General features: G+C 47.0%; 1 protein-coding gene across 1 annotated transcript; it reads right to left on the bottom strand.

Annotated features, from left to right (window-relative positions):
* Positions 1-2,428: 2,428 nt before the first annotated feature.
* Positions 2,429-13,883, bottom strand: ITFG3 (integrin alpha FG-GAP repeat containing 3). The gene is made up of 11 exons (XM_010017943.1): positions 13,574-13,883; positions 12,391-12,507; positions 11,997-12,185; positions 8,364-8,494; positions 5,860-5,992; positions 5,275-5,413; positions 4,836-4,976; positions 4,372-4,450; positions 3,799-3,951; positions 2,822-2,924; positions 2,429-2,673 (listed from the first exon to the last, which is right to left on the bottom strand). The coding sequence occupies exons 1-11, from the start codon at positions 13,836-13,838 to the stop codon at positions 2,462-2,464; spliced, it is 1,662 nt and encodes a 553-aa protein (XP_010016245.1). The 5' UTR covers positions 13,839-13,883; the 3' UTR covers positions 2,429-2,461.
* Between the last annotated feature and the right edge of the window lie 980 nt (positions 13,884-14,863).

Raw genomic sequence — 14,863 nt, 5'->3', positions numbered from 1 at the left:
TCCCAAAACAGGGGGTTTCTGCCTTGGGGAAGTCACACAAAGGGCTGCCGAAACATACCAAGTGTTGCGTAACCTCAGCTGCCACACCAAAAGCAGGGCACCATTTACAAACAATGCAAAAGAGGATTTATTGAAACCATTCAGTTAGACCAAGTCCTACAGGGCACAATTCGCAATAAGTTAAAGAACCAAACCAAACAGTCTTAGTGTTAAAAACCACACTAATACGTAACACAGTGATATATGCCATCATCACCCATCTGAGTTATTGAATCAAGGCACAAAGTCATTCATTAAATACTGCAAAAAAACCCAAAAACAATTACACTGAGAAAAAAGCTGGAAAAAGGACTTGTTTTGTTAACAAGGTGCTGGTTTGGCACTGATGCGTTTAATTGAGCTGCCACAGGGAAATCTGCGTTTCCAAAGTATCTGGAAACATTAATGAACAACTTAAAGCCAGAAAAGCCCCTCAAAGCAGAAAATCCATCTTTCCTGAAGCAACATTCAGTGTGCCTACCGGAAAGGTCAGGTCTGGGTAGGGATGGGAGGAGGCAGAGTGCCACAGCAGTGTGACTGCAGTGAGCATACAGCCTGGGCACCTTGCTCCCTGCCGGGATACAATCTGCACCCAACACTCAGATCAGACTGCACACAAGCCTGGGACTCCCACAGCCATGCTCCCAGCGCTGCCCCTGAAGGACAGGCTGAATCCAGCCCTCACAACCTGGGTTCTGCAGCACTGGCAAGCCTGCACTGGCAACCTAAGCTGGGGCACACAGCAGGGGAGCATCCCTGCACCCCCAGTTTCCCTCAGAGAGCAGCTTAGAGAGAAACAGAGGTGAAAACCTACCATTTTGAGAACAGGGTGCTCTGAAGGTAGTGAGTGCTATCCAGGGAGCATCCCCAGCTTCTTGCACAGCCTGGACTGCAGAGGCCAGCAGCACTCATCTCACATGGCTCTCTTAAGTGTCTGAGATATGGATCACGGGGCAGAGGGAGCCAGGGCACCCTTTAGGCCAGCTGGAAGCAGGAGGTGAGCATCCAGGCAGACCACTGATGCTGCAGCTCATTCTACTGCAGGACTGGGAGAGCTGAAGGGCTCATGTCTCAGAGCAGCTGATGTGGTGACTGCTGCTTTCAGAACTGCGCAGCCAACTCAAACTTTTCCTTCCAGGCTGTTATTTCCACAGTCCACACTGGACCCCTCCAGGAAAAGCAAAGACACCGAGCCACAGAAGTCTCCAGGGGAGATGTCACCTTTACTCAGCAACCTGTCCCATTCCCTCAGGCTACCAGGCTGGACAGAGAGAATACCACCCAAAGATCCTCACCCAGCATCACTTCAATTCCAAGGGCAGGAAGGCAGCAGAGAGCTCTCTCTGGAGCTGTGCTGCAAAGAGACCTTGTGTTGTTTCCCTCATGCAGTCTTACAGCTTGCCCACTTCCTGGCAGAGGGCACAGTGCTTGGAGAAGGCTCCTCAGCAGCTGCAAGGCTGAATGAGTACTTGCAGGGCAGTAGGCATTGCCACTGGGGTACAGGGCTCCCCAAAGTGGCAAGCCCAGCTCCCAGGAAAGGTTAACATGCAATTCTACTCTGAAAAAATGTCCCACCTCCTCTGGCACCTCAAAACCAGCAAGAGAGGTGGTGTCTGAACCAGCAGGGACCAGCCAGCCTGGGCTAAGGGTGTTTTTTGCATCGGTTTTAATCAGATTTGGGGCAGGGAGGAACATCAATGCATAAATCAGGTGGGAGACCAGCTCCCTTTCTGTGTCACCACACTGCACAGCCGGGCTGGAAAGGAAGCAGCAGAGGAGACAGACACAGGTAGGTTTGTGACTGCAGAGTAGGGCACATGGGGCTGTTCTTAGGAGCACAGGCCATTTTCTAAGTAGAATGACAGTTTAACCTGCCCTTTGCTGGCCTAGGTGGCACCTAGCCACATCATCAGCCATGGCTGGGGTCTATCGCTACACACACCCCATGACTACCAAAGCAGGGGCCCAAATCCAGGAGAGGGTGACTGCAAATCAACCTGCAGCCAAGCACCTCTCCCACCCCAGGAGAGCTGACTCAGAAAGGACACCTAACACCACACACCAAAGCTCCACCTCTCACACAGCCACCCAAGAAATAACCAACTCTGGCATCCCCAGCAAGCACACGCTTTCCTCCAGACACAGGCTAAGTCAGCACAGTTCTGCGGGCACAGAAGGATCGAAGGGAAAGCCCTCTTCCCTGAGCTGACAACACTTCAGTGGTAGCCAAGCACTGAAGTCCCATCAGCTCCAAGGACAGATGCAGTGGCAGCTGCCCCCACGGCCCCCTTTGGTTTGTGGATCAAGAAAGGCAGCTTCCCATTTGAATCCGCAATCTGGGTTTGCCAAGAGCACGGCTGCAGAGGAGAGGCAGCTCAGAGACGCCCAGCCCTGGGCAGCCTCTCCCCATCCCTCAGCCAGCTCACACTCGGCTGTGGAATCGCATCCTGTAGAGGCGGTCTCGGATGTACTGCTCGCTGTCCACAGCCACCTGGTTCAGCCAGATGACCCTGCTCCCAGACACATCCTCCTTCAGCTTACGCTTCATCAGGGACACCGTCCCTGGCTCCTCGCTGGGCTGAGGGCCCCGCAGCAGCACGTAGCAGGCGTGACGGCTCCGCTCGAACAGCAGGGCTGTAACACAGGGCAGAGGGAAAGCCCAGCCTAAGGTCTCTGTGCTCAGACTGGCCACCAGACCCAATACCAAGCACCCAGAGTCCAGGAGGTTCCAGAAGTGTCCTCCTGTGCCTCCTCACTGGAGGGCTGGAAGGAGAGGACTTACCATCGAACGCTATTATTTGGTCTGTGCTATTGCGGAGCTCCAACAAGACATTAGTGTAGGAGGGATGGAAAAGATAGAGCTTCTGGAGAGGATCTCTAGATGTCTGCAACAAACAGGACACCATCAGGACAAGGACCAGTAAGTTATCCCAGAGACACCACCAGCGCCCGGCTCAGCTGTTACTCAGAATACGTCCAGTTACTTGTCCATGTCTGCCCAACTCATCCTGTCTGATGCTACTAGAACTAGTGCTGGGATTCTGCTTACTGCTTGGTGCTCTCCTCCCCACCCCAAGCTCCCTCTAGATAGCAGGCCTGTCTGCCAGAGGCAGGAGACAGATTTTTGCCTTAGGGCTGGTAGAGTTAGCAGGAAAGCACAGGAAGCTCAGCTGGTGCTCAGGCATCCTCCAAGACACAACCTGTCACTAATGCTGCCAGCCACTGCCCCAGAGGGCTGTTACACAGCTGAGCTGTGCATCAAGACTGCCAGAGACTGCCTTGGTGCAGAGAGGGGATATTCACAGGGCCATGGGAGATCAGTGCATGTGGTACTGCCACAGGAGGCTTCCAGCCAAACAGCAGCAACTCCAGAGGTACCAAGCCAGCAGCCTCTTGCCTCACCTACAGTACCACACCAAGGCAGGGCTCTGGGCAACCAGTGACTTTGCTTGTAGAGCCACTAAGTCCCTTTTCTCTACGTAGCCAGGCTGAGAATGACAAAAGCTATTGCTGCCACCACCAGCTGTTAGCAGGGACATTGCTATGGACATTGTGAGGGCCCAGCAGAGACCCGACCATATGCAGAGGTCTGCCTGCTTGAAGCAGGCTGGACCGGTCAGAGACCCCACACCCAGTGCAGAGGCTGCAGTGTTAAAGAGGCACAGACAAATAAAAATGGGAACACTGGGAGAAAGGTGTAGCTCCATCCAAGTCTGTCCCAAAGTCTGGGAACAGCAACCATTCAACAGCACTACTCACCGTTTCATTTCCTGGCACCTGGTATTCACCCCAGATGAGGAAGGTGGACCGGTGATCAGCAGTAGAAAGTGTGGCTGGCCCAGGGCTCTCTGCTCTCGAGTTCAGCTTCAGGTTCCACTGGACTGTTCCAGATCCACTCTCGATAACCATAACCTAGCAGGAAAGAAAGAAAAGGAACTCATACCTAGCTCTGACAAGCCATGAGAGAGCAGTCAAGTCACCTATCTCTACCCCACACAGTCTACGGGAACAAGCATCTGAGACAAAGGAAGTTGATGAAATACTTGAAGCTGAGAGCAAAGTCAAAGTTTTGCAACTATTTCAAGGGTTTCAGTTTCAAGCTGAAGTTTTGCAGCTGTTTCAAGGGGTTCAAAGCTCCTTCATTGAAGCCTCTTGCTGAAAAAAGAATTAAAGTGCCTGAGCCAGCTTCAATAACCTGTTGAAAGAGAGCCTTTCCCAGCCTAAAGCTTCCTAAAATCAGCCAGAGGGGACATCCCACCAGCTGTCCTCAACTCAATGCCTGCTTGAGCTGTGAGATGTTAAAAGTGAAGTTAAAGGGAAGAGATTTCAAACCTTCTTCCTGTTGGGTCCGATTTCACTCTCAAGGACAATACCAAGAACATCGGGTTTGTAGTAACCAAGCAGTGGTTCACTAAGGGAGAGAAAGAGAAGGGACAGATCATAATGCACCCTGATGACTTGGGCGTACCTTGTTCTTTCAGAGCAGCCTCTATCCTCCCACAACTCCCCTGGTAGGAGACTCGGCTGCCACAACGTTAGGTTAGCCTGGTATCACTCCAACTCTGAGCCCAGTCCTAGGCATATCACAACAGGCACAGAATGAATAATCAAAGCTTTGGGTGCCTCCATTGTGAAGTAGCACCTGACATTTGCTTGTAAAGGACACACGACACAAGAAATACCCAGATAAGACCACAGAGCAGGCTCCTGCGTTTCAAATGAAAAAGCATCTGCCAGCACACTGCTGTTGCTGGGAACTTGGAAATGCCACATCCACCCCACCCTGGTAACACTACCTCACAACACGGGACACGTTGAGGGTCCAAAAAGTCTGCAGATTGTGTACACTGATCAGCATAGCCATGTCCGAGTTTACTACCAGGATGTTCTCCCGTGATTGCCCAGGAATTTTTGCCAGGTAACGGATGTCCCCAAAGCTGAACAAGGACAGAGAGATGATTATGCTTTCTAGACTGTGGATGGGTTTATTGCAGGGTTTTCAGTTTTGGCTTGGTTTGGGTTTTTTTAATCCCTGCACAGTAAATGTAAATAGGAAACCCCTGCCTGCTTTCCCTCCTTTCCTGTGAAACCCTGACCAAGCCATCAACACCAGCACTCTCCCTGAGCTTCGGACATGCTCCTAGTCCAGAAGCCATGTAGCCAAGAAAGAACAAAGCCATCTTGTCAGGAACATGAGCATCCTCCACTCCACCAGCAACCAAAACAACCTCACACCTGAGAAGGGACAAGCGGTGCGTAGTGTGGTCAATGTTCTTCTCCCACTGAGGATCTTGCTGAAGGCCGGGAAGCTTAATTTCCATCCCAGTTGCTGCACTGTAGAGATCTTTCAGGGAATACGCATAGAGAGAGTTTTCTGTGCAAAAAAAAGCAAGAATGGAGGAGATAAGTTGTCCTGCCCTTGCTCTGAACTCTATGATTTTCCAGATCTGGCAGATCAACTGTATTTTTAGGACTTGCATCATAGAGTTGTAGTGGTATTTTGAGACTCAAGCCTGCATTTGAATGCTTTTAACATCTTATCTGCTCATAATCCAAGTGTTCCACAGTAATCATTTGCTATAAATGACTACTTAAACCTTACATTCTTAACATTTTTTCAAATAAAATTACTACAGTGGGTAACAAACCTTAGCTTAAGCAGAAGCCACCTCTTCTCTTGGCCTCGAATAGCTCTTTTGCTAGGTGAAAGCACGACACAGCTTTTAAGAATGCAAAACACTCTTTCAGACAACTGTTTAGGAATCCCCATTTCACAGCTATAATTACTCTTTCAGACTGAATTCACAAACAGAACTGTACCTGTATAGAAAAGAAAGTAGGAGGAGGAGGAGTCCAGGTTCAGCCTGATATAACGAGGTTTCCCATCCACAGTCAGGCTTCCAGTGGAGCCGATCTGTTTGCCATTTTTTCCTGAATGGATGAAGGTTTTAATCTACACAGGAAGGGATAAAAAGTAAAAAAGGTTAAAGATTACAAAAAAGGTTACAGCACTGTTACTGCTCCAACTTGAGTGTTTCACAAAGCTTCTGAGCAGCTGGTACCGAATAGCCGCTGAATGGGTGCAGCACTGGCCGGGATGGGTTTTGGAGGTGTATGGCATTGAGTTAGATGATCCCTCTGCTGTGAATACTTTTGCAAGTTTGGAAGCCACTTCCAGCACAGTCCCATGCCCCGAGATTTTACTGCCTCCGCTAACCACCTCCCCTGCTGGCTGGGACCACCCAACAGCAAGCCCCAGCTCTGCTAAGGACAGCAAAACTGATTCAAGCCTACTGAGCAGTGACAACAATGGAGAGGACCTAAAGGCAGAAACAAACCAGCATATGGACACAGGGGAAACTTGGCTTCACATGGTAGCTCTGCTAAATATTTTAAGCGCCCTAATCTACTCCTCCTAAGGTTGACATGAGTCTAAGGGGATAAAAGAGCTGACATGTTTCTTTATATTCTTTTAACAGGGTAACAGAATCCACTATAAACATTTGACCTACAAGAATAAAGGCTAAAATAAGGATCGGATTCAAATGTCTGGGCAACAGTCATGCTCTAGGGAGAGCAATACACACTAGGGAAAAGAGAATCATCAGACCCAGAGAAACAGCATCATGCAGAGATGCTGAGTCAGGCAGGAGCCCTTCTCTGTTCCTTGAGAGGGAGGGACTGGGAAAGAGAAGAAAATCTGCTGCTCTGTGGGGAGTCTGGCAGGTAAATAAGGGATAGTTTGCTGGGGAGAATGAAAGTCACAGCTGGAGAGGGAGAGCAACGCATCCACCAGCTGTTCCCAACCTCCTGCACTGGGAGGAGACACATACCAGCTCTTGTAGATCAGCTTCACCTTTCATTACAAGCCCTGGTGCACCTGTTTCAGCGGCTGCCCCAGGACAGCAACAGCCAAAGGTATTCATACAGCAAGTGAGACTACACAACACCTTACTTACTGCATTGCTTAATACCTCTATGTGCTGCTATGGGCAATGTATCCTGAAAAAATCTCGTATGTTCCTGGACGTGCTACTGCTGAAGTTTGCAGTAGGTAGAGGTCAATAAGCCTCTTGGAAAAAGCTGCCATCTAAACCCCCTGCACACAGACCCTTCCCTGAAAACCTCTGAAACTCTGCCATTTCAGGGAAGTGAAGTATAAAGTAACATTCAGCTTCAGCCCATTAGCAACAAAGCTAATTTACTTAAATTCTGAATCTCACTTCCGACAAGAGTGCCTTTTTCCAAGCTGCAGAGCGCCACTCAAGCTCCCTACATTTTGCATGATTTCTCAAGAAAGAACATACTTTTACTTAAGCTGACAGAATGTTTGCCAAGTCCAGAGGAGGAAGGGATTTTGTACCAAGGTAGCTAGAGAGGTTAACTGGAAAACAAATCAAAAGGCACTTTGCAGAACAGAGACTATATTCAAACCTTTCTGGGCCATCTAAGATTAATAAAAAAAAAAGTCTTGAGATAATTGGGATAGCAAAAGCAAGGAGGAAAGAAAACAGAAGTGAACCATAAGAGTCGAGAGGATAGAATTTCTGATGACTCTGGCAACAACAATGCCTTGGACAGCAAAACCCTATTTGCTTATGGAGGACTCTTGTATGAGGACACCGAGATTCCACTCCTCCCATCAGACTTGCAGGGAACCGTAACTTTTATATGCTTTAAATGGGACAGATTGCACAGGCAGATGATGCTGTGCCACTCAATCACAGATACAGATGTTTTAGTATAAAAACACTTTCAGACACATGACTTTCCCCCTCTAAGAAATAGGAAATATGGACGTAACACAACTGGCAGCTATTTCACCGACCCAAGCCAGAAGTAAGCAGCACAGTGACACTAGGAAGAGCCGTGCAAAGCAGATCACAGGCAGAGATAAGGTGTCAGAAAAGGGCAGTGGTGGTACAGAAGCACTGGCTGTCAACTGTGCTTTGATCTAAGAGCCAACCTGTCAGAGTGTGTTCACTTCCACATATCTGAGCAGAGTCCCAGAAAACTGCAAGCTCATCTAGCCTAGGCTCACTCCATACACAGCGCAGGGACACGCAGTGGAGTGCACAGAGAAAGCGCAGGGATTCCTGGCCAGCTTTTTTCCTTGTTTCTTTATTTTTTAACTGCAAACCACTTGCATTGATTTGGGAGTCTTTGGATTCATCTCTGCAGGGTGGGAAAGAACCTGTCCCAAAACCACAGAAACCAGAGGCCTCTAGACACTTCCTCTTAGACTACAAAATTGAAATAAATAGCATCCCTGCCATGCCCTGTGGTCCAGTCCCTGGGCTTATCACAGCTTCAGAGTGACATACCTTATCTCCTGTAGCAGTAAAGATTATCAGGTCCTGAACTCCATCACTATCCACATCTGGAATCACTGACACAGGAGTTAGCACAGTATAATTAGCTCCAAAGTCACTGGAATGTCTCCACTGAATTTCTCCTAGAAGACAGTTATTAGGAAACATTCACTAAAACGCACTTTAGGTTGAAAGGCTTTTATTGCCCCTGCTCCTCAAAGTGCTTTGCAGTAGCCAGCCATTTACAGCCAATCAGCACCACAACCCAGTCACATTTATGCTCATCATAAGGTACTTTGTTGCATTTCTGCATTTCAAGTAAGTCCCAATATGCACACTTTCAAGTTACATTGGAAAGTAATTCTAGCTGCCTGCACAAATGCACCCAAACATCCTGGGCCCAAAGAAGTTTTTCCTGTGCCTTAGCTTAACATGCTTCCCAGCGTGTTCATGGCACAGAGAATCCTTTTTTGTGATCCAAACCTTGCTGCTGTGTGTTGAAATCTGCACAGACATTTTAATACCATAAAGCAGATGAATTCTGACCACAGCGTTGCAACTACTCCCCACAAAACCTTTGCTGCAACTTGCCTCCTGCAGATGTTCCACGGTGATGCAACCAGCTGCAACTCAGTTCACAGCCCCCTCTCCCTCCTTTGAAGAACACATACAGCATGTTCAAACTTGTGTGTAAACAGAGGTGGCAAAGATTAGTTTTTAAATAATGGGGTGGGAGGGTTCTCTTCAACAGCTCCAGGCCAGTTGAGTGGCTCTACTCCATATAATGCTGGCCACTTTCCAGTCACTGCCCAGTGGAATGTGCAATGGAATTTGGTGTGCATGTGGGAAGACCGCTTGAGGGGGTTTCTTTCTAAGGAAGACTTAAGTGACTAACTAGGTGTTCAGAGGTGAAATGCTTACCCTCCCCTTCAAACAATATCACACACAGCAATTATAATTTCAGGAATGCAAAGTAATCATCTGTTCTTTGTCAGGAAGGCATTGTACTGAGGGCCAAGAATTAATACCTGATGCTGTCTGCAATAATTTAAGGCTGGCTGTACTTCCAGTAGGATTACTCCAAAGCTGTTACTGAAACATTGGGAAAAAATACTTAGATTTGTTATTATGACAACAGATGTGAAGGAGAAGAGTACCCCTAGGAAATCATGGGAAGGCAAGGAATTTTACCCCTGAAGAAAACAAGGCAAAGGAAAGAAAACTGAAGTTTTAGGTAACTATATCCTGGTTTCAGCACAGTCCAAATCTACAACAGCAAGACCAGGCTGATGATACTTGCATTTCAATGCATTAGGCTCTATTCTTTGCTGGTCAAAGAGTGGATAAGGTTTGGAGGAAACATTTTACTCTCTTAAAAGAGCAATCTGACTTAACTGAAACAGGTAACAGTGAGATGGACTCAACACAAAGCATTTCAGAAGTTTTAATGCTCTAAGACAACCCCCAAAGGGCACCAACCATGAAACCAGTCCCATTCTGTTCCATCAACTGGAGACAGGAGTATTCTGTCTAACACCAAGATGCTTCCTCAGAGCCCAAGCTCACAGTAGAAGTGTAGCAACAGAAGCCAAGATGGAAATTAGACGAGTGCCTGGACAGCAAACCAAACCTCGATGAAACAGTTGGGGGTTTTTTGGGCCAGAAGAAATAGTAAAATTAGGACTGAGATGACTGAGTTCAGCTCTCGCTTCAAGCAGCTGCAGAGGACTTCTCTCTGTCAGACATTCTCCAAGTTGGAGTTCTGGTTTATTTAGCGATTTCTTGCACAGAAACAACTTCATAAGTCTGATCATCATGGTCCGCTTTGTGCCATACCCCTCAAGAGACCAGAACTACTCACAGGGCTCACAATGCAGGCTGCTAGAGGGCAAGGCGAAGAGAGAAGCTGCAACAAAACACTTATTCCTGTCCTCTTCCTGACTCTGCTCCTGCCCTGGCAGAGATGGAATACGCAGCTACACAGACTTTTGCTTTGACCTGGAACAGCTAATCTTAAACTCCTGGGTCTTGGTTTCTTTGTAAGATAAATACGCAGGAATGTTAGATGTCCCACGCAAACAGAAGCATGCAATCCTACACTTCTTGTATGCTCATGTCACTTGTGGCAACGAAGAAAGCAAGACCTAACACAACTCGAATTGATACAGAAGCACTAACTTTATCAGCATTTAAAGATCAAAACCACATGAGATGCTTTCAAATGACAATCTGCCTATCTCTCCTCCAATCTCCCCACAGGCAGAGGCTAGACAGCCTGAGAGCCCTGGAATCTCACCAATGCTCCACAATAATGAATCATTAACAGCTAAACATTGTTCTGGCTACTGGTTTTAGCACAATGTGATGTAAGTCAGACTTTGCCACTTTAAAGACATTTAGCCTATTTAAATACATTTCATTCTGACCTCCCAACCCCCAGTCAAAGTCAACTACACTAAGAAACCCCTTTTAACCTACTTAATAGCAAAAAGGTAACAAATACATCAACTTTCCAGTTGTTCACTTTTCCGTCTGAAGCAATTTTTCACCTCTTGCTTTTAATTTATTTACTGAATGTTTCCTTTACTGTATTGTTGTTGTGACCTGTGGCTTAGCCTGGTTCCTTCTCTCCGGGAGCTATTTCTTTATGGCTGTCTCTAGTTACACGCATTTGGCTCCTACACTTTGACCTGAAAGCAGCTACTTCATTAATAGTCTAAATAACCCATGCTAAAGGTTACTGATGAGGGAAATGGTACTAAGATACCTCAGCTGGTACAGAAGCTTTCTAGCTCTGTGTGCATCTACACTTCCATCCACACTGGAAATTAAAAGCTACACTAGATCTTCCTCAGACCTCTCACCATTTCTCTCCCAGTTTTTGGAAAATAGGGTGTTAGGGCTTCAGAACCAGATACAGAGGACACGATCCTAGGCATGGTTCCAAGGTAGAACATGCATTTTTTAGAACCTCTGAAACAGTGACCACCAAAATGGAAATGTATTTCAAGCTTCACCAGCGTAGAAGGTTCAAGGTGCACTAGGATGATCACTGTCCTGTTCCAAGAGATGTACAGGCAGTCTTTACTCCCACCCTGCATTAGGCAAGTTGATGATGAATTTCTCCACCTATAGGTTCAGACATGAAAAAGGCTTTCAGAGGAACCACGTAAAATCCTGGACTACTGAAACAGACTGGTGAGCACTTATTCTAAGTACTCACCTTGATGACTTTAAAATGATAAATGCCTAACACTCCACTTGCCGCTGCAGGCACTCCTAGCACGCACACACAAATGACTGGGAAGTATTGCAGGTGCAACCCCTGAGTAAGTAGTAACATTCACAGTTAGCGACTGCTGCTCCTGTTTCAAAAGCTGTTGAAATGTTGCTCTTATAATACAGCAGCTGGCACAAAACGCCACAACAGAGTCCAGCCTTCGGAACAGAGAGGCTGAGAGAACAGTCGCTTCTCAACAGCCCAGCGAATGGCTCTGGCAAGGTTTTCAAGATAATAAATACCCTTTGCCCATTGTTCATGTACCAGCAGGTCATGTCATGCTGCTGTCCCCAGCCGCAGAGGTCTGACGGTCACTGGGTGAGGACCATCCCCAGTATGGCAGCAGTATTCTGCTCACCACTCACCTGTGTGCAGGTCAACTGCTGTGAGAGACACCGGCTTCCCCACCACCAGGCAACCCGGGGCCTCAGCCTCCCCGAGCTGCTTGATGCCACACTCCATCCACTCCACTTCCTCGGCAGCAGGCCCCTCCCAGAGCGCTCTCCCATTGGTGCCAGACACAGCAGCAATGAAGGCACATGGAGAAGGCAGACCTGAGGAGGAGACATGTCAGAGGGAGCACTACCTACACACCTACCTTTGCTGCTCCACACCACCCGAGAGCTGGGACTCACCCAGTCCTTCTCCCCACCCAGATAACCCAGTTTTCTCTCCCAGTCCCATACCAGCCTCACTAATTAGAGCTAAAAGAGCAAAACCAGCCCTTACTGCAAAGCTTTCTGTTTCTGAATCAGCTACCTTCATCCAGACAGGATCTGTTGAAGCTGCTGCTGCCATTGCTAGCTTTGAATGCAAAGATGACATCTTGCACTTTGTCTTTATTCGCATCTTGTATGGCGAGAAACTGGTAGGCCGCTGCAAAAGAGATCACAAGGGAGGCACTGGTGAGGATTGCCTCAACCAACAGTAAACCTAGCAGAAGCAAAACAAATTCCTAGAGTCCTACTCACTGCCTCCATCTCTGACAGTGTAACCTCAGGACAAATTGGCTTTTGTATTAAAAAAAGCCATCCACATGAGTACTGAGGGCTGGAAGTTAGTGCCAAAGGATTTTTTAAGTTTGCTATGCCCCAGAGGATTTGTCTTTTTTTAGAGCCAACCAACCAGAGCTTGAACGATGTTGAACAAAGAACAGCTCTGGTCTTGGTGTGGGGTTGCTATTTCTGAAATATAAATATACAAAACAACCCCAAACCCAGCCCCAGATACTCCATGTTTCTCACTCAGCTAACAGTAACCTTTTTCAGCCCAGAGCAACAGAACTTGGATGTCTGCAGTAACACACAAAGTACAGTCCCCAGTGGTGAGCACCATCTCTGTGTTTACAGCACAACCAGCACACACCCACTGCACATAAGACTAAAGAAAAGCTTTCACAGAAGTGAATGCTGAGCCACCAGGGAGCAGTACCCGGGCTAAAGAGCCAACTAAAGCAACTACAAATGCGTGCAATTTATAAAAAACCACAACAAGATGCAATTCGTTTTCTCCCCTTCCTGTTAGCCATTGGGAAAAGTCAGAAAGTCATATGGACAGAGCAAAAAAATGCCTAATTGTCCCCAGACCTCAGCTCAGACTTCAAGGGAACATTCTACAAACCAAACTTAAACAAAGTTTTATTCCTAGATACACTTCCTGACTTTTTTATTCCCAAATGAGGCCAGCCTGATACCTTGTTAGAGCTTCAGAGCAGCATCTAATTTCTCCATTAGATCCTGTAAACACCTCCTGGAAGGCCACTCCAATTATGACGGGCCACTGCTTATCCAGGTCAGGTATTCACGCAGCTCTTGTTCCCAAGGGCAGCATCCCTGCAGGCCTAGCTCCAGATTGTGCTTAGGTAGAGGCCCACAATTCAAACTCGTGGCACATAAAGGAAAAGGACTGTCGGTAGGTATTTATTCTGCTACAGCAAGCTCACCTGCATGGTTGTAGTTTCGGAACCATGTTCTTTCTGAAACTGGTCTCTCTGGGCAAGGAATGATAAAGGAGAAAGCAAACACAATTATGAGACACAGAAATAATGAGATGAAGAAGGCAGCAGTGCGCCACCGGGACAGCCGGGACAGCTGCGATGACTGCTTGTTCACTATTCTTCTCTCCACAGAGTTTTCATGGTTCTCTTGAACTTTCACATCCTCAGTCTTCAGAGGGTGGATCTCAGCTTCTGAGTCTTTGTTATCCATCACAGCTCATTCATAGATATTCAGATGCGCTTCACTCCCTTTACCTACAGTAATGGAAAGAGCAGTTAAAATAGAATTTGGAATATATTAAAAAAAGCCCAGAATATTCTATTACTACCTGATATTCACACTGGAAATATTTAATGGGAGGTGAACAAATCAGTGTATTGTTGCAGAGCTGGATATAAAACACCGTTGGTACCGGAGGTCTCCCACACAGAGCAATGAAGAGAGACCGTGGGATGCAGGAAGGGCAAAATTTCTTCTTCAGGGTTGGAAATTAGCTCTGCTAGACCCGGACAAAAACGGCTACAGCCTCTAAGCAGAAAAGACTGACTAGTCTGTAGGACTTCCTCAAGAAAAACACACCAAAAGCTTCTTTTGCTGCAAAGACTTCTTGCTACCTCCTGTGTATGTCCATCTGACTCCCAGCTGGAGAGATGAAAGCAAACACTCATGACCTTTATACCCCAACATAAGGCTGTTACCTACTGTAATGAGCACTTGAGCTTTCCCAGGAGACAGGGAGAGAAAAAAACACCAGCATATTCTGTATAGGAACAAACCAAAGCTATTCAACACCTTCTCAGAAGAGAAACCACTTGATAAGTTTAGCAACCAGCCCTGCAGAAGGCAAGAGAGCGATTTTCCTCCCTCCCTGAAGAAAAAAGGAGGTGCAAGTTGAGACTAAAATCAGGCAAATTTGATTTCATCAAAACAGAAGAAGAGCTAACAACTGCTATTTTAATTTGCCCTGCTATAAATCATAATCTTGACCTACAAGATTCCCCTTACTGGGGAGGGGGAGGTGGGAGTGAAGAAAAAGCCCTAGTCGTTTACAGAAGCCTGTAACTCATCACCCACAAGAATAAGGCAAATGGATGTTATATAGTTTCCCTGATAGTGCTTCTTTAAAAATATAGCGGAAGGGAAGAAATACAGAATAACACATTCCAGTAGCCTGGAAAAAGCTGCATGGCAGTGTCATAAAAAGTTATATCAGAGCAAATAAACACGACAACTGA

Source organism: Nestor notabilis, unplaced genomic scaffold (assembly GCF_000696875.1).
Source record: "Nestor notabilis isolate BGI_N333 unplaced genomic scaffold, ASM69687v1 scaffold29687, whole genome shotgun sequence".
In the NCBI taxonomy this organism is placed as follows: Eukaryota; Metazoa; Chordata; class Aves; order Psittaciformes; family Psittacidae; genus Nestor; species Nestor notabilis.
This window is presented reverse-complemented; position numbering and strand designations above follow the sequence as displayed.

Excerpts from the sequence above, each read along its gene's own strand:
- ITFG3 (XM_010017943.1), bottom strand. The coding sequence starts at position 13,838 with ATGGATAACAAAGACTCAGAAGCTGAGATCCACCCTCTGAAGACTGAG. Across the intron at positions 12,186-12,390 it reads CAGATCCTGTCTGGATGAAG|GTCTGCCTTCTCCATGTGCC; the intron begins GTAGCTGATTCA and ends TCTCCTCCTCAG. Across the intron at positions 4,451-4,835 it reads AACGTGTCCCGTGTTGTGAG|TGAACCACTGCTTGGTTACT; the intron begins GTAGTGTTACCA and ends TCTCTCCCTTAG.